Source organism: Lolium perenne, chromosome 1, assembly GCF_019359855.2.
Source record: "Lolium perenne isolate Kyuss_39 chromosome 1, Kyuss_2.0, whole genome shotgun sequence".
Taxonomy (NCBI): Eukaryota; Viridiplantae; Streptophyta; class Magnoliopsida; order Poales; family Poaceae; genus Lolium; species Lolium perenne.
Window position 1 is genome coordinate 59,887,383 of NC_067244.2, and position 19,661 is coordinate 59,907,043.

Consider the following 19,661-nt stretch of genomic DNA (forward strand, 5'->3'; position numbering starts at 1 on the left):
CCTAAACCACGTAAAATATGCAAACCAAATTAGAGACGTCTAACTTGTTTTTGCAGGGTTTGGTGATGTGATATGGCCATAATGTGATGATGAATATGTATGAGATGATCATTATTGTATTGTGGCAACGGCAGGAGCCTTATGGTTGTCTTTAAATTTCATGTTGAATAGTATTTCAAAGTAGTTGTAATAGTTGCTACATGGAGGACAATCATGAAGACGGCGCCATTGACCTTGACGCTACGCCGACGATGATGGAGATCATGCCCGAAGATGATGGAGATCATATCCGTGCTTTGGAGATGAAGATCAAAGGCGCAAGAACAAAAGGGCCATATCATATCACATATGAACTGCATGTGATGTTAATCCTTTTTATGCATCTTATTTTGCTTAGATCGCGACGGTAGCATTATAAGATGATCCCTCACTAAAATCTCAAGATAATAAAGTGTTCATCCTTAGTAGCACCGTTGCCAAGTCTTGTCGTTTCGAAGCACCTCGTGATGATCGGGTGTGATAGATTCAATAAGTACATATGACGGGTGCAAGACAGTTTTGCACATGCGGATACTAAGGTGGCCTTGACGAGCCTAGCATGTACAGACATGGTCTCGGAACACGTGATACCGAAAGGTAGAGCATGAATCATATGGTTGATATGATGAACACTTTGAGTGTTCGCCATTGAAATCACACCTTTTCTCGTGATGATCGGGTTTAGGTGCGGTGGATTTGGTTCGTGTGATCACTAAGACAATGCGAGGGATATTGTTTTGAGTGGGAGTTCACTTAGGTTTTTAATTATGTAGAATTAAAATTTGAACTCAATTTGTCATAAACTTAGTCTAAACTATTGCAAATATATGTTGTAGAGATGGCGTCCCCAATCAATTTTAATCAGTTCCTAGAGAAAGAGAAACTTAAGAACAACGGTAGCAACTTCACCGACTGGTTCCGTCATGTGAGGATTTTCCTCTCTGGCGGAAATCTGCAATTTGTGCTTGATGCACCGCTAGGTGACCCTCCTGCAGAAGATGAATCCGATGAAGTAAAAGCTGTTTACGCAACTCGGAAAACTCGGTACTCTCAAGTTCAGTGTGCCATCTGTGCGATGCGGAATCCGATCTTCAAAAACGTTTTGAGCACCATGATCCTCATGAGTTGATGAATGAGCTGAAAGCTATATTCGAGACTCATGCGGCAGTGGAATGCTATGAAGCATCGAAACATTTCTTCAGCTGTATGATGGAAGAAGGCAGCTCCGTTAGTGAGCACATGCTCGCCATGACCGGGCATGCGAAGAAACTCAGTGACTCGGGAATAGTGATTCCTAACAGACTGGGGATTAATCGTGTCCTTCAATCACTGCCACCAAGTTACAAGAACTTTGTGATGAACTACAATATGCAGAACATGAACAAGGAGTTACCTGAACTCTTTGGCATGCTAAAAGCTGCTGAGATTGAGATCAAGAAAGAGCACCAAGTGTTGATGGTCAACAAGACCACCAGTTTCAAGAAACAGGGCAAGTCTAAGGGAAAATTCAAGAAGGGTGGCAAGAAAGCTGCCACGCCTCCTATGAAACCTAAGAACGGCCCTAAGCCCGATGCTGAGTGCTATTACGCAAGGAGAAGGGACAACTGGAAGCGTAATTGCTCCAAGTATCCGGCTGATCCGAAGAGCGGCCTTGTCAAGAAGAAGAAAGAAGGTATATTTGATATACATGTTATAGATGTTCATTTCACCGGTTCTCGTTCTAGTACTGGGTATTTGATCCTGGTTCGGTTGCTCATATTTGTAACTCGAAACAGGAACTAAAGAATAAACGACAACTGCTGAAAGATGAAGTGACGATGCGCGTTGGAAACGGATCCAAGGTCAATGTGATCGCAGTCGGCACACTTCCTCTACATCTACCTTCGGGATTAGTTTTAAGCCTAAATAATTGCTATTATGTACTGCGTTGAGCATGAACATTATATCCGGATCTTGTTTAATGCAAGACGGTTATTCATTCAAGTCTGAGAATAATGGTTGTTCTATTTTTATGAATAATATCTTTTATGGTCGAGCACCACAAAAGAATGGCTTATTTCTATTAGATCTCGATAGTAGTGATACGCATATACATAACATTGATGCTAAGCGAATTAAACTTAATGATAATTCTACTTATATGTGGCAACTGTCGTCTTGGTCATATTGGAGTGAAACGCATGAAGAAACTCCATACTGATGGATTACGTGAATCACTTGACTTTGAGTCACTTGATAGATGCGAAGCATGTCTAATGGGAAAAATGACAAAGACTCCATTTTCGTGTATGATGGAGCGAGCTCCTGACGTATTGGAAATCATACATACGGATGTATGTGGACCAATGAGCGTAGCATCGCGCGGTGGTTATCGTTATGTTCTAACCTTCACGGATGATCTGAGTAGATATGGGTATATCTATTTCATGAAACATAAATCCGAAACTTTTGAGAAGTTTAAGGAATTTCAAAGTGAAGTAGAAAATCAACGTAACAAGAAGATCAAATTTCTACGATCTGATCGTGGAGGTGAATATCTGAGTTATGAGTTTGGCATGCATTTAAAGAAATGCGGAATACTTTCACAATTGACACCGCAGGAACACCTCAACGAAACGGTGTGTCCGAACGTCGTAATCGAACTCTCATCGATATTGTTCGAAGTATGATGTCTCTTACTGATTTGCCGTTATCATTTTGGAGTTATGCATTAGAGACAGCCGCATTCACTTTAAATAGAGCACCATCAAAATCCGTAGAAACGACACCGTATGAATTATGGTTTAATAAGAAACCTAAGCTGTCGTTCCTGAAAGTTTGGGGTTGCGAAGCCTATGTAAAGAAGTTACAACCGGACAAGCTAGAACCCAAAGCGGAGAAATGCGTCTTCATAGGATACCCTAAGGAAACTATAGGGTACACTTTCTATCACAGATCCGAAGGCAAAATCTTTGTTGCTAAGAACGGAACCTTTATTGAGAAAGAATTTCTCACTAAAGAAGTGACTGGAAGAAAAGTAGAACTCGATGAGATTGATGAATCTATACTCGTTGATCGAGTAGCGCGATGCCGGAAGTTGTACCTGCATTCGCCTACACCTGCAACAGAGGAAGCTAATGATAATGATCATGAAACTTCGAACGAGGAAACTACTGAACCTCGCAGATCGACAAGGGAACGTGCCACTCTGATTGGTATGATCCTTGTCTAAATGTCATGATTGTGGATAACAATGATGAGGACCTGCGACGTATGAAGAAGCGATGATGAGCCCAGATTCCAACAAATGGCAAGAAGCCATGAAATCCGAAATGGGATCCATGTATGATAACAAAGTATGGACTTTGGTAGACTTACCCGATAGCCGTAAGGCTGTCGAGAATAAATGGATCTTCAAGAGAAAAACAGATGCCGATGGTAATATTACTGTCTATAAAGCTCGACTTGTCGCAAAGGGTTTCCGACAAATTCAAGGAGTTGACTACGATGAGACATTCTCACCGTAGCGAAGCTAAAATCTGTGAGGATTTTGTTAGCAATAGCTGCATTTTTCGATTATGAGATTTGGCGAGATGGATGTCAAAACGGCGTTCCTTAATGGAGACATTGAGGAAGAGTTGTATATGGTACAACCCAAAGGTTTTGTCGATCCTAAAAATGCTGACAAAGTATGCAAACTTCAGCGTTCAATCTATGGACTGAAGCAAGCATCAAGAAGTTGGAACCGACGCTTTGATAAGGTGATCAAAGACTTCGGGTTTATACGGTGTCATGGAGAGGCCTGTATTTACAAGAAAGTGAGTGGGAGCTACGTAGCATTCCTGATATTATATGTAGATGACATATTATTGATCGGGAATGATATAGAACTATTAAGCAAAGTGTTAAGGGTTATTTGAATAATAGTTTTTCAATGAAAGACCTTGGTGAAGCATCGTATATATTAGGCATCAAGATTTATAGAGATAGATCAAGACGCCTAATAGGGCTATCACAGAGTACATATCTGGACAAGATTCTAAAGAAGTTTAGAATGGACGAAAGTAAGAAAGGGTTCTTACCTATGTTACTGTGCAAGGTATTGAGTAAAACTCAAGGACCGGCTACGAGCAGAAGAAAGAGAAAGGATGAGTAACATCCCCTATGCTTCGACGATAGGCTCTATGATGTATGCCATGCTATGTACAAGACCGGATATAGCACATGCCGTTAGTTTGACTAGCAGATATCAAAGTGATCCAGGAATGGAACACCGGACAGCGGTCAAGAATATCTGAAGTACTTGAAAAGAACTAAGGATATGTTTCTTTGTTATGGAGGTGACCAAGAGCTCGTTGTAACAAGTTACACCGATGCAAGTTGGAACACCGATCCCGATGACTCTAAGTCACAATGCAGGTACGTGTTTATATTGAATGGTGCTGCGAGTAAGGTGGGCAAGCTCGAAGCGGTGCACGGTGGCGAAGTCTTCAACAGAATCGAGTACATAGCGGCTTCGGAGGCTTCATCGGAAGCGGTATGGATGAAGAGGTTCATTGTAGAGCTCGGTGTGGTTCCTAGTGCATTGGACCCATTAATCATTTCTTGTGATAACATGGGTGCCATCGCCAATGCACAAGAGCCAAGGTCACACAAGAGGCTGAAGCATATCAAGCTGCGTTACCACTCGATTCGCGAGTACATCGAAGATGGAGAAGTAAAGATTTGCAAAGTACACACTGATCTGAATGTAGCAGATCCGTTGACTAAAGCTCTCCCTAGGGCAAAGCATGACCAACACCAAAATGCCATGGGTGTTAGGTATATTACAATGTAATCTAGATTATTGACTCTAGTGCAAGTGGGAGATCAAGGAGATATGCCCTAGAGGCAATAATAAAGTGGTTATTATTTATATCTTTATGTTTATGATAAATGTTTATATATCATGCTAGAATTGTATTAACCGAAACATTAGTACATGTGTGATATGTAGACAAACAAGAAGTCCCTAGTATGCCTCTTAAACTAGCTTGTTGATTAATGGATGATTAGTTTCATAATCATGAACATTGGATGTTATTAATAACAAGGTTATGTCATTGTGTGAATGATGTAATGGACACACCCAATTAAGCGTAGCATAAGATCTCGTCATTAAGTTATTTCTATAAGCTTTCGATACATAGTTACCTAGTCCTTATGACCATGAGATCATGTAAATCACTTATACCGGAAAGGTACTTTGATTACACCAAACACCACTGCGTAAATGGGTGGCTATAAAGGTGGGATTAAGTATCCGAGAAAGTATGAGTTGAGGCATATGGATCAACGGTGGGATTTGTCCATCCCGATGACGGATAGATATACTCTGGGCCCTCTCGGTGGAATGTCGTCTAATGTCTTGCAAGCATATGAATGAGTTCATAAGAGACCACATACCACGGTACGAGTAAAGAGTACTTGTCAGAGACGAGGTTGAACAAGGTATAGAGTGATACCGAAGATCAAACCTCGGACAAGTAAAATATCGCGAGACAAAGGGAATTGGTAATGTATGTGAATGGTTCATTCGATCACTAAAGTCATCGTTGAATATGTGGGAGCCATTATGGATCTCCAGATCCCGCTATTGGTTATTGGTCGGAGTGAGTACTCAACCATGTCCACATAGTTCTCGAACCGTAGGGTGACACACTTAAAGTTGGATGTTGAAATGGTAGTACTTGAATTATGGAATGGAGTTCGAATATTTGTTCGGAGTCCCGGATGAGATCCCGGACATCACGAGGAGTTCCGGAATGGTCCGGAGAATAAGATTCATATATAGGATGTCATTTTATGTGAAATAAAATGTCGCGGAAGGTTCTATGGAAGGTTCTAGAAGGTTCTAGAAAAGTCCGGAAGAAACCACCAAGGAAGGTGGAGTCCACAAGGGACTCCACCTCCATGGCCGGCCAGCCCTAGTGGGGGTGGAGTCCCAAGTGGACTCCACCATAGGGGGCCGGCCACCCCCCACATGGGAGGTGGGAATCCCACCTTTGGGTGGGAGTCCTAGTTGGGCTAGGTTTCCCCCCTCCTATGGAAGGTTTTGGTTTCGGGTCTTATTCGAAGACTTGGACACCAACACTTGGGATCCACCTATATAATGAGGGGCCAAGGGAGGGGGCCGGCAACCCCAAGACCATAAGCTGGCCGCCCCCCTTGAGTGGCCGGCCACCCCCTCCCAAACCCTAGCTTTGCTCCTCCACTCCATATTGCCCGCGTAGCTTAGCGAAGCTCCGCCGGACTTCTACACCGCCACCGACACCACGCCGTCGTGCTGTCGGATTCAAGAGGAGCTACTACTTCCGCTGCCCGCTGGAACGGGGAGGTGGACGTCGTCTTCATCAACAACCGAACGTGTGACCGAGTACGGAGGTGCTGCCCATTCGTGGCGCCGGAACCGATCGTGATCAAGATCTTCTACGCGCTTTTGCAAGCGGCAAGTGATCGTCTACCGCAGCAACAAGAGCCTCATCTTGTAGGCTTTGGAATCTCTTCAAGGGTGAGACTCGATACCCCCTCGTTGCTACCGTCTTCTAGATTGCATCTTGGCTTGGATTGCGTGTTCACCGTAGGAAAATTTTTGTTTTCTATGCAACGTTATCCTACAGAGGATGCCCGAGCGGCGGCTCCGGGAAAGGAGGCCGGGGCGGCGGCCCCGGGAACGCGGTGGCGCTTGGATGGTCGGCATCCGGGTGGTGCCTCGACGCAAAGGTTGCGTGGAGGTCGATGGTTCTTGGAGGTGCCTCGGCGCGGTGGTCGTGTGGTGGCTGCCCCCAGACTTGTCGGCGACCTAGCGGCTTTGGTGGGCCACCGTGTGTGGCAGGTTGCCATCGCTGGCACCTGCAGCCATGGTAGGGGTGTGCCATGGCGTTTGGATGGCGGCACGGCGGCGCCGCTCTTCTGGTGGTCGGGGTGCTGTCCGGTGCCCCGCGGCGGGTGACGAGTCGACATGAGGTGTTTGCTCTGCTGCTGCGCGTGAAGGCGGGAGCGGTGGCTCCGGGACATGGAGTTTCTGCCCTGGCCGTGCGGGCGGCAGGGCACGACTGCGTGGGCGGCCGTGCGGCGCGTCCTGGAGCACCGTGGCTTTGTGGCACGGCTGGCTTCGTGTGGCAACGGCGAGCTGCGACGCGGGCGCTTTTTCTTCGTCTTCGTGGATAGGCTTCTATGACTTGGGTTTTGGTGAACTCCGCGCGAAAGCACTGCATCCACTTCGGTTGGTGCCGGCGATGTTGGCGTCCTCGGACGTCGTTCCCCTCGTTGGAGGCATTGTCGAGGAGCTCCTTCACCTCCCTCGTCGTGTGAAGTTTCAGACTCCACGCGTGAAAACCCGAGCTTTGGCTTCCGCTAGAGCGGGCATCGGCGGCGTCATCGTCGTCTCCCCCTTGGGGGCGATGTCTTGGAGGTCTGGTACTCCGCTAGGCAAGTTTTGGTTTGCTTTGTGTGGCAGCTGCTTGGCCGGCCAGGCGGGTGCGCGGTCTCGGGACCGGTGTGGACGTCGGAGCGGCGGCTTCGAAACTTCTGTGTCTTTGAGTGTCGTCCCTTCTTGCGTGGGCTGAAGTGTCGTCGGCTCGTAGCGTGTGCGGCCTCGGGGCCGGTGTGTTGTGTTTTGGGTTGTTTTTGTGCGCGGTCTCGGGACCGCGGAGCGGCGGCTCTGAGAGCTTTATGTTTTGAGTGATGCCTCTTGCTAGGGCGGGAGTGTCGTCGGCTTGTGTGGTGCCGGCCTGAGTTTGGGTTGTACGGTTTTCGGCCAGTTTCCCTTATAAACTGACCAAATTTTCCTCTTCTTAATGAATAGGCAGTGCTCCTGCCGGTTGCTCCAAAAAAAAAACATGACTAGAATTTGACAAGTCTAATTTAACACGCCAGTGGTCTACTTTTTAAAATTATGAAACGAAACTGCCATTCCGGATTAGCGTACAAAAAAGGTGACACGACTTGACAAGTGAAATTATGGAAGATACTTCCAACGTGATAAAAGATGATTTACAAAGAGGTATCACATTTGGACTCAACTCCAACCAAAAAATGTACTCCCTCTGATCTGGAAAAAATGTCGGATCCATTAGTACAATGTCATTTTATAAAATAATTCTTGTAGTAATCTAAAACTGACTAAAACCACCGCAAGATCTAGATCGACCGCTCCAGATCATCGTCAGAGGAGATGTAGGACGTCCAAGAGAGCAAGGGGCGCGACCTGCTGTTCCATGTGAGGGCACCGCCAGGTCCCAGGAATCCATGCCGGCGAGCGGCTGAACAGGGAGGCGAGAGGGGGCCGCGACCTGCTGCTCCACACGAGGGCGCCGCCGAGTCCAGGGAATCCCTGCCGACGAGCGGAGGCGAGGGACGGTCGCGCTGAGCGGTTGAGGAGGGTCTTGAGCTTGGACCTTGCGTGCGCGAGGAGGGAGGCTTGGCGTTGGATGGATCGAGGAAGAGGAACTCCGGCCGGTGTTGTGGGATCTCCGGCCGGCACCGGTGAGGTCGCCGCCCACGTGGATTGCAGAACGAGGTCGTGTGGTTGGAGATGTGCGAGTGTGGTGTGGAGGTAGTTGACTGCGGGGTGAAAGAAATTAGAGGACTATTTTGTAAAATTACCACTTTCGATACTTTTTCTGGACCGGAGGGAGTAGAACTCAATTTCCTTCGCTAGGAGAACGTATCAGCCAGGAGATTTACATGTATATATAAACGGTTATATCGTATAAATGCAACGTAGTTTGATACATCAAGCTTATTTCTTTAAGAGAAACATGTGAAGATAATCAAACTAGCCGTCCCATATTGGTAGAGTCTCTCTACAAAAATAAAAACGTTTGGGAGAGTTTATTACTAATAGGTATATGGCAGTATATTCTAATTGGCTACGCGTTGGTGTACAGAAGTAGAAAGCTTCAAATTAAGTTCATCGGTAGAGGCTTTCTATAATCTAGACTAGGTATGAATCAATACTAGAACACAGTCAAATTATTGTCACACCAGGCGGGCTACGCGTACATGACCGTGTATGTACAAATGCTCAGCATACATCAATCTTGCTAAATAAAATTTGAAATCTGAAAATTGATACCAAACTTTTAAAACAATACAAAATATGAGGACACATACTGTATAGATTTGCGCAAGGCTATACTGCCGGCCACGTTCATGAGCGTGCATATACAAATACTAAAAGTACATCTATATTGCTAATTAAAATTCAAAACACAAAATTTGATACTCAAATTTTGAAAACATTCCAAAAGAATAGGACACTGTCCAAATATATTAGCACCAAGATATACTGCTGGCAACACGTACATGAGTGTGTATACAAAAATACTTTAAGCACATCGATATTGCTAATTAAAGTTAAAAATCTAAAAATTGATATCCAAATTTGAAAAAAGTACAAAATAGTAGGAGATGGTCTGAATATATTCACACCAGGCTATATTGCCAACTACATATACATGAGCCTGTATATACGAATACTTAAAATACATCTATATTGCTAATTAAAATACACAGTCCGAATATATTCAGGCCAGGCTACGCTGACGGCTACACGTACATGAGCGTATATATACAAAAAATTGAAATACATAAGTATTGCTAATTAAAATTTAAAATCTAAAAGATACCCAAATTTTAGAAACTGTATAACATACTATGGCACGGTCGGCATATATATGCAAGGCTATACCGCCAGCTTCGTGTACATGGGCATGTATATACAAAGACTCGAAGTACATCAATATTGGTAATTAAAATTCGATATCTAAAAATTAATAGCCAAGTTTTGAACAAAATAACATGACATGATCCCAATATATTCAGGCAGGCTACAATGTGGGTTATGCGTACAAGACCGTGTATCTTCGGTGAAGTTGTAATATTTATTGCAAGATATCTTTGGTGGTTACAAAATCATATCATATCTTATTGACATAATATGGATATACATGATTACAAATAATTAAATAAATAAGTTAATAAAATAGCTAACGAGTGAAGATGGTGCCCTCGCATTTGCGAGGGCCACCTTGCTAGTGGGATAAACAGTGGGTACAGCTACAAGCAGCAGCAGTATCAATTGTTGCTACATTCTACTTACGCAAAAAAGTAACTATGCAAGGGGTTTTAGTTATTTGTTTGGCATTGATCTTAATGAGACAGCAGATGAAGATTTTGGTTCTGTGAACAATGACCATGAAGCTGGTAAAAAAAGGGAAAACAGTGAGCTACACCAATGAATAATTATGTAATCAAAATATGTTAGATTCGGCAAGGAAATTTTATAGTAAGACATTACATGTGAGACATGTGTCACATTTACCGCGAGCTATTCCTCAGGTTTGGGATGTGTAATTGGTGCCTCTGGTGATACGCGCGTCGGCCAGATGCGTGGGTTGGGGTGGCGGTGGGAAGGGAGCGGAAGGTGAGCGCCATGGGGTCCCGAATCTCTGGCGACAAAGACGGAGATGGGCGGATTTGGGGGAGAAATGGCTGGCGACGGCCGACGGCTATCTCTGTCCTCGTCTCACCTTGGTCGCGTACGAGCCCTCGACACGCGAACGGGTCGTCCGATCTCCATCCAGCTGTAAGCGAGAAACTCGGACTCCGACCCCGACACTGTCAGTCAGTCCCGACCGGAGCAAATAAAGAGCCACTCCCTTCGGAAGCTAGGGTTCCTCAATTCTGCACACAGCGCCGGCTCCCAAATTCCAGAGCTAGGGTTCCTCAAAATCTGCCCCAAAATCCAAATCAACCAGTGGTGAGTTGAGTCACACAATATCAGAATCAACCGATGGCCGCTGTTGAGGAAGATTCGTCGAAGCAGAGCACGACCAAAATCATGGCGGCGGATGAGAGGTCGGTGGGTGGCGACGAGTGTGTGCTGAAGCATGGTCCAGTGGAGGAGCGCACACTGATGTCGTGCGCTACCAAGCGGAAGCGGGAGGCGGCGGCAGCAGGCGACGGGAATATGCGCACCATCAAAAGGAAGACGGCCGATTCTGAGCTGCTGGAGCAGGGATCAACGGCGGGCTATTCTGAGCTGCTGGAGCAGGGATCAACGGCGGTGGCCAAACACGAGGAGGACGAGGCTCCTGTGAGGAAGATGACGCGGCTGCCGCAGGAAGAAATCCAGTACATCCTCGGCCGGGTGATGGACGACAGTCGTGCCCCTCGTGACTACAAGGCCCTGAAGCGCCGAAATCCTGACTTGATTCCTTCGCCGGAAGAGGAGATGAACCAGCGATTGGTGGGACTCTACGCCGGCGCGCGCGTGTTCTACGCTATTGGAGAGAGGTTCTCCAATTTCCAGGACAGGATCCGCAGTCAGTACGACAAGCATGGCTACGTCGAGGACGATGATGACTTCCTAGCTAACAGGGCCCAGATCCAATCGTGGAACGACGAAGCACGGGAAGAAGCACTCAAGGAGTTTGATTTTTCGGATATGGACGATGATATGAAGAGGGCGTTTTTGAGCTTCTGAAGAGATGGTTCTTACTTGGTGTAATCGTCAATCTACAGTGATCTTAGATTGATCACACTTCTGCCATATATTATTATGTAAAATCCCCTGGATCCATGTAACCTGTGCTAAGCTAAGCACTCATGAACGCCTTCACTATGTCATTTTTTTTGAAACGTGTTGTAGCATGGAACAGAAAAGTAGTATCCATCCGTTTGCCATTGCAGAAATGTTTGTGTTTGCAGTTTTATGGCTGCTGTTGGGTTTCTTTTTCTTTCTCACTTGCTTGTTTCTGAACAGTCGTCAAGCTACTTGGGTGCAGTCTGAGAAATAAGAAGGGGCCTGCTGAGCGTACGATTGGCATGATCAACGCTATCTAACCACGGTTAAAGCTTTCAAGGAAAATGAAAAAAACCAATAAAAGTAACCCACGAGGGAATTTGGAGAAGTTGATGACGAGCCCCATGACTGCGGCAAAGCTTATGTCGCAAAGCTGCATATGTTAGTATAGCTGGGGTTTGCCTTCATCTTCTTTTTACAAAATACACTTGCCACCATTTCAGATAGCATATCAAATATTAATCCAATATGATGCATGAATTTGTATTGTTAATTTTATAGCATAACATGCAAGCCACCATCATCCGAGTGATTAAAGGATAGATAGTCCACTCAACTTCTTATTCTGAAATTGTGTGTTTAATGGCAATTTCAGAAAGGACCAGCTCGATGATCCACTAGGAAAAGGTGACATCGGAGTATTGATCCTTCGGTGACTCCCAATGCTCAGGGATACATCTAACCAACATGCCTTATTTGCTTGGTTCCTCGCTTTATGTTTGATTCTTTCTACGACATGAGCTTTTCTAAATCTTGAACGCCCATTTCCCCTTAAATGCGGAGTTAGTGCAAATTTCAAGATTTGAAGTCTATTATTAATATCTGCATTTTTTAAAAGTACAAGATTCTCATTTTGAATTCCCCGGAAAAATGGTACTAGGTGCAAATTTCAATATTCAAAAGTTGGTTGTTAATACTTACATTTAGAAAACGTTCTTCAAACGATTACACAATGTGTATCTCTTTCTGGGTGATAAATTTAGATTAAGTCATTCAGATGTATGTTCTATGTTTCAAATTCTAACTCTTCTAGGTGACTACGAGAATGGGCAAATGTAGAGAAAATCTGTCTATGCCAGTTCATAGCTTGATTTGAGCTTAAATCATTGGTACTATATTCTTTAAATCTCTTTATTTCATTACTGTGGGAATTAACATTTAAATAAGTGGTACATATCCAATTGATCATGCTACGGTAAAAATAACTTCAGGTCCATTTACTATCAGACCTCTATTGATTTAAAGCATCCTTTATTCTTTATCTCCAGGTTGTACGCGGCGTGCCGCCGCACCTTTCCTTGCTATTGTCATTCATTCTGATTCAGAATCTGCAGCAAATATGAATAAAGGGAACAAAAGAAGGAACAACATGAACTTTTCCCATCTAAAAAGCGAATCAGGAAGGAATACTAGATATTGTAAAGCTGGAAATACACTTTTGACCCCGCATATGCTCCTGTCACTCTAAAGACATTATAATTTTTTTAAAAAAAATCTAAGAAAAATTTCGAGCATACATGTGGAAAGCCGACATTTTTGTGTCCTCTATAAAAAAATGTCTTGATTTTTGTTCTTTTTACACATGGCATGAACAATATCGGTTTTTTGTGAAACGACTTTGCGAGCACATAGAACGTTGAGATCTAAGTGCGGCATTTTTTCGCCACATGTATTTGACATTTAGAAATGTGTTTAAAAGTTATTTTTTTTAGAATTTTGTTTAAAACTTATTATGGACATTTAGAAGTAGCTCATGTTTTTAAAATAAGCATGAGCTACTTCTGGATGCAAAAAAACATTGTCCGCAAGAGTATATATCTTTTCAGTTCTAAACTGACCCAATATGGTAAAGAATCAGGGGAGCGGTGGCCCGAACAGTCCGGCATGCATGCGGCGAGTTTGACACCATACCTCACGTCGTCCGCGAAGCTCTCATGGCCCCACGGCGTTCCCCCCTCGCTCTCCCTTGTACAGTATATTACAAAAGCAACCACACTAGCTTTCACAAGCCCCCCACAGCAAAACCAATCTCCATAATTATACATCATCATCATCTAAACTGCTCGAGAGGTTAATCAGCGATGGCTCAGAGCAGAAACACCGTGGTCGCGCTGTGCCTCGTCGCCCTGGTGTTTGCGGCGGCGTCGTTGCCGGCTGCAACCGCCTTCGGCTGCTACGACGACTGCTACGAGCGCTGCGCCAACGGCAAGCAGGACCCCGCCTGCGTGAAGATGTGCAACGAGGCATGCGGCGCCGACGCGGCAGCCAAGGCCGCTGCGGGTGCCAGCGCCGCCGGCTCGACGCCTGGCAAGGCCGATGCCGCCAAGGCGCCCGCTGCCGGCGCCTCTGCATGAGCGACTCCCTGGATATCGATCTAGGAACTCACACCGGCCGGCACCGCCTGGCTGGTTAACTTAGATGCACGCGCCCGCATGCTCGATCACCGGACATGACATCCACGCAGGTGGCGGTGTCCTATTGATTTCATTCTTATGCATGCATGCTTTAATTCTTTTCGCTCAGTTAACTCGTGTTCCGTCAGTGACCAATGATTTTCCATTGTTCTACGTCTGCCTTGTTCCCTGAAACTGGTTTGGTTTCTACTCCATCCCATCCAAATTACTTATCACAAATTTAATGTACCTAGACGAGACAGATTTTAGGCAACATGTTGCTCAAATTCGTGACAAGTAATTTAGATTGGAGAGAGTGTGTAATAGTTTCTTTGTAACTATAGATCTTGGGCGAATCAGCCTATGCAACTGCTCAATGTTGCGACATGCCGCTCCATCTCGGCTGTCAGGTTGAAAATTTCAAATATATAGAAATGTTAGTTTCGAAACGATTATGGGAAATTACATCCAATTTTGAATGGGCCAAAAATTTGAATTCGGATCCTACTTGTTACTCAATTACAAGTACACATGTTTTCCCCTCAAATTAAGTCACAAATTGTAGTGAATTTTTGATAAAATTGGATATGTTTCTCCTTGGATGATGCATGCCTTAGGGCACCTTTGATTCAAATGATTATAAATTGCAAGAGTGTAAAGAAAAGAATTGCAAATTCATGCGCACTCTAGTTCTACCTGATTTCATATATATATATCAAAATTTGTTAGATTTCATCATAGGAAAAACAAAGGATTTAAAAAAGGGGCTTGCGTGAATGTTAGACTTAGTGCCAAGGATTACCTAAGAAAAAAAAGTTATGAGATTTAATCATACGAATCAAACAACAACAACAACAACAACAACAACAACAACAGAAAAAATCCTAATGATTTGGATCCTCCAAAATTACTATGCAAAAAAATTTGAGTCAAAGAGGGCCTTAATTACTATCCAAAAAAAATTCCTAATGATCAATCGCATTTTCCATGGATCGAAATGATAGGGACACACATCAAGCGGTTCATCTCCTCTCCCTGCCGAGTCATTTCGTTCCCATATTCCCTGAACTGACAGTGCCCTAGCCTCCGATCGACGATAGGTGCCCCTGGCCTTGACGCCTCGTGATCCTAGCCGACGTTGAAGTGGGCAATGGCAGACCGCAATTGCTGCCCAATTGTCCATGATCTCCTCCTTTCGGCCTTTACCAATCTGCTGACTAGGTTGATCTACTCGTACTCGACTGCTGCTACCTGATAATAGCCATTTTTGCAACATGGGTCTACCTTCACATTCCTCATCATCTCTGTGGGTCGCAAGTGTCTGGCTTCTTTTTGAAAACTTCCATGCCAGCCTACACCACCCTGAGAAACAAAGGGCGAAGCAAGAGTAAAAGGTCATCGGAGCCTTTCTTGCATAATCTTTCTCTAATAAGCAATATTAAAGACGATTCAAATGAGGATTTGCTCAATTATGTTGGTTTGAGCTAAGAGCATTTTTGCAGTACCCTGAAATTAATATTAGCCATTCATCCATCCTCACCTAGTGGTTAACCTTGCTTGGTACTCCAGCACAAGTCATGTGGAGTACTATCTCTACAATTAGGGACTACCTCCGTCCAAAGGACAAAATCATAATCAAGAGGGTCTGTATTTCATTAAGCCAGTCCAAGTTCTTTGGGAGTGCACATGGATGGTTCTAATTCTTGGTAAGTGGTGCGTCACAGGTCTTAAATGGATATGACCAGTCGGGCTCCGACAGTTTTTTTTGACAAAGAGAACATATTAATATCCGAATATACCAATTACATCCAGCCTCTACAACAACGAGATGTCCTAAAGACATTACGGGTGCACACAACCCTACTACAGAAAAGAAGAAGAAAAACGTGCTACGGTGATCAAAACAACTCTGACATTTGGTTCAATGTTGGATAGTGGTGCATTTATCACATCAGAATGATGTTTGGTTTGGAAGTTAACTATTTTTTGTGTGGGCTAAACCTCTGTACTTGGATCATATAAATGGCCATACAATCTATCTTTGCAACACATTTCGAAAATTAAGGTTTCGCTCAAAATTAGAATTTTTATGTGATCCATCCATCTCAAGATGATCTTAACAAAGGATAATTGGCAAAGAGAAAATGGAAGGGTAATATGAAGTGCCGGCAACCTGTTACTAATAGAATCACAACTGGATGAGCAGCTATCTCATGTTATCTTTTGTTATTATTTTTAAGTGTGTGACTCATTTATCAACACTTTGTGACACATAAGTTGTAAACGCTGAAACTTTCAATAATAAAATAAAAAAAACTGTATGCATCAGTCAATGTAGAGACCAGGGCATCTCCCCTTTTGAAATAAACTAGTATAATTGCCCGTGCGTTGCTACGGGTACTCAAATTTTATTTCTCAACGCACATATATAATTCACAACTCACTATGAAAATGTAAAACAATCAAGGATATCATAATGTACTACCACATGATAATACCATACCGTAGGGAATAACAAGACAAGATTGCTGTGCATGTGTGTGGTTCCAAGTTCTAGGCTTCTTGTTACTCTTTCGCGGTAAGTTCCACACCTGAGCCATTATAACTGTCATCTCAACAACCTCTCCTTTTGGATTTATTATTGTCTCACAAAATGAGTGTTGCAAACACACATATATATATCGGAAGGAATACTTATTTTCTGATTAATTCAGACAACACTTTGATATTCATAGTTAAATTCTCATGGGTCGCCATGGGAAATCAAGACATGGAGAAAAATGATTTCATCTTGTCGTTCATCACAAGCACAGTGACTTGTAGCTTTTTGTTACACCATCATGTACAATATCATTTCTATCCTTCTCACTAACCTTCAGAGGAGGTGAGGACTAACAACATGTGTTCTTTCTATCCTTATTACCCTTTTTCGCCCATGTTGTATTAGCGGTACTTTTATTGTGTAAGTGTGTCAATAACAAGAATTATTTTGTTAATCCTAAATCGGTGCCGATTCAAAAATTGATACACCATCATGTACAATGTCATTCCTATCCCTCTCACTAACCTTCCGAGGAGGTGAGGACTAACAACATGTGTTCTTTCTATCCTTATTAGTTATTACCCTTTTTCGCCCATATCATATTACCGGTACTTTTATTGTGTAAGTATGTCAATAACAAGAATTACTTTGTCAATCCTAAATCGGTGCCGATTCAAAAATTGCAACAGAATGCGGAATGTGAAGCAGCAAGAAATAAATGTAGTGTGTCGCTTTTTTTGTACACTTGATTCTAATAAGAAAATATTATATATGTAGCATATACAAATCCACATTGGCATTTTCAAACAATGCATACAATAGTTTGTTCTAAAACCATTATTCCTCATTTCTCTTCTCCCGTAAGTGGCATTTGTATTGTAACTCCTCTTTTTGTAGGGTAGGCAGAAGATTTATCAGATGGCTTGATCAAACACTTCAGCTTTCTTGCGCCATAAAACTAAAATCACATGCATAAAAAAGACTGGCCACACTTATATAAGAGCCTACCTTTTCTTCGCCAAATAAACCAGCAAACATCGATGTTTTTCCAAAACTATATGTAGACCTCTTTCTGACCAAAACTCTTTGTGACTACCATTGAGTTTAACCAACATAGTTTCCATTGTCAGAGAAATTATATTCCAGCATTATATAAGCTCAACCACAAGTATGGTGTATAGTTGGGTGAAAAACAAATGATGCATGCCCCTAAACACACGCGCACACATCATCGCTCCCCAGTCCCCACTCTAGAGCTTCACTTTGACCGTCAGTCTTCTGCTACCTCCTCGCCCCCAGTGAGAAGACCGTCCGCCTCCCCTACATGCGCACTATATTTCACATAATCCTAGAAAATAATCTTTAATTCCCTTGGCTTTCACTCTTATTGCATCAAATCAAGGGTAGAGAACCGACATTGAATCAGTACGAGGCAGTGATTCATATAGGGAGAGGCATTTATCTTCTAATAAGTGATCAATTCAAGCAACCATGATTTCGTCTTGCTCTTTCTCAACGGTAGGTAATATAGCTCACTTCTATGCATAGGCACAATGTGAACATAAATCAAAAGAGAAAAAGGAAATGAAAGACGTACCTATCTCCTTCCTCACTCGTTCCCCTCACTCACATCACTCCCAGGCTCCTCAACTCCACCACTCCATGGTCCCCTTCACTCTCCCATAGTCCATCCACGCATCTATCTGTTCCCATCATCAACCGTCATCTCCCGCTGCGTCGAACCGACAGCTCAGACTAGCAGCGCCAGCGTGAATCCGGCCTCCACAAGCAGTTTGCCTGGGACGTCGAGGGCCAGGCGTGCGCTGCCTGAACAACTCCCTCCCCTCTCTCACGTCCGCCCCCGCCGACAAGCCAGTACCCTCCCCCGGGGCTGACGACACTGATCCCGACGGTGCTACTGTCGCTATGGCCGCAGGCAAGCTCCGTTGTCTCCACCAGCGCCACTGGTTTTCCTGGTCGCATCCTCCGACAACCCACGGCCGACGATGGCCACCTGCAGCCATAACCCCTGCCCCACACCTCCTCTCCAGCCCGGTTCATCATCTCCAGAGAAGGTAAATCCTCCTTTTTTCTATGTTTTCTTTTTTTTGCTATCAGAAGGATGATCAGGATGCACGTTTGTGCTTACAAGAGGATAAATGGAGTTTGCTTGTATGCAATTTGAAGCTTTGGGTGCTTGTATGAGCCTTACGTAACTACCTCCACTATCTTTATCAATTACTTCTGTAAGTATGAAATCTAGCTCAGGTGATTATTGTAAACAGTCAATCACCACATGGGAGTACTTAGTTTGTGTAGTTGCAGTACTAAACTAAAACGTGTCGCTCATTTTGAAAGAGACGAGAACGTGCCCTGGTCTGTTGAGCAGTTATTTAGAAAGAACATCAAGACCAAACTTTCTCAGAACGTTGCCAATGAAATTCATGACAAAAAGGAAGAGCCCTATGTGCAATCCTTGAGGATTCTTTCAAGCGAAAAGATCCCAGAGAAGTTTGGAGATTATCATGTCATACTACGGTATGCAAACTTTATCAGTTGTCCAGAAACTATTTTGTATGATTTGTCTAAATAACTGGGAGATATTTTACACCTCAACTGGAAAGAAGTTAGATGTATTCTGATTTTTCCTTGAAGATGAACTTAAACTAACTGCTACCTTCACTTATGCGCATGCGAGGATTCAGCATATAAAAGGCAAAAGTGATTTTCCTGAATATGCTGAAATGTCGTCAAGATTGTGCTGTTGTGGCCATTGTGAAGGTATGACATGGCTATTGTTTGTAAATAATTGATGTGGATAAATATGTCCAAAGTGTCTCATAATGTTCGCATACCCTTCCATTTCTAGCTGTGAAATAGGATTGTGGTGTCACACTATAATGTTGTCTGGTTACAAGGGTCTTGATGATCTATCCACTTCTACCAAATCTTAAAGGTATATTATCGGTTGGAGCAAATAACAATATGGCTACAAAGGACTGCTTTTTCAGGTGATGAATTATAATCTTATATCATTTATTACTTGGAATTCTAAATCATTGGTAAACAGTTCATAATT

At 43.6% G+C, this 19,661-nt stretch overlaps 1 protein-coding gene across 1 annotated transcript; it reads left to right on the top strand.

The window, feature by feature from the left end:
- The first annotated feature begins 13,634 nt into the window (after positions 1-13,634).
- LOC127342118 (uncharacterized) lies at positions 13,635-14,214 on the top strand. The gene has a single exon (XM_051368076.2). The coding sequence runs from the start codon at positions 13,729-13,731 to the stop codon at positions 13,999-14,001; it is 273 nt and encodes a 90-aa protein (XP_051224036.1). The 5' UTR covers positions 13,635-13,728; the 3' UTR covers positions 14,002-14,214.
- Positions 14,215-19,661: the final 5,447 nt, after the last annotated feature.

Bases quoted from the DNA above. Each gene is read 5' to 3' on its own strand.
- LOC127342118 (XM_051368076.2), top strand. From the start codon at position 13,729: ATGGCTCAGAGCAGAAACACCGTGGTCGCGCTGTGCCTCGTCGCCCTG.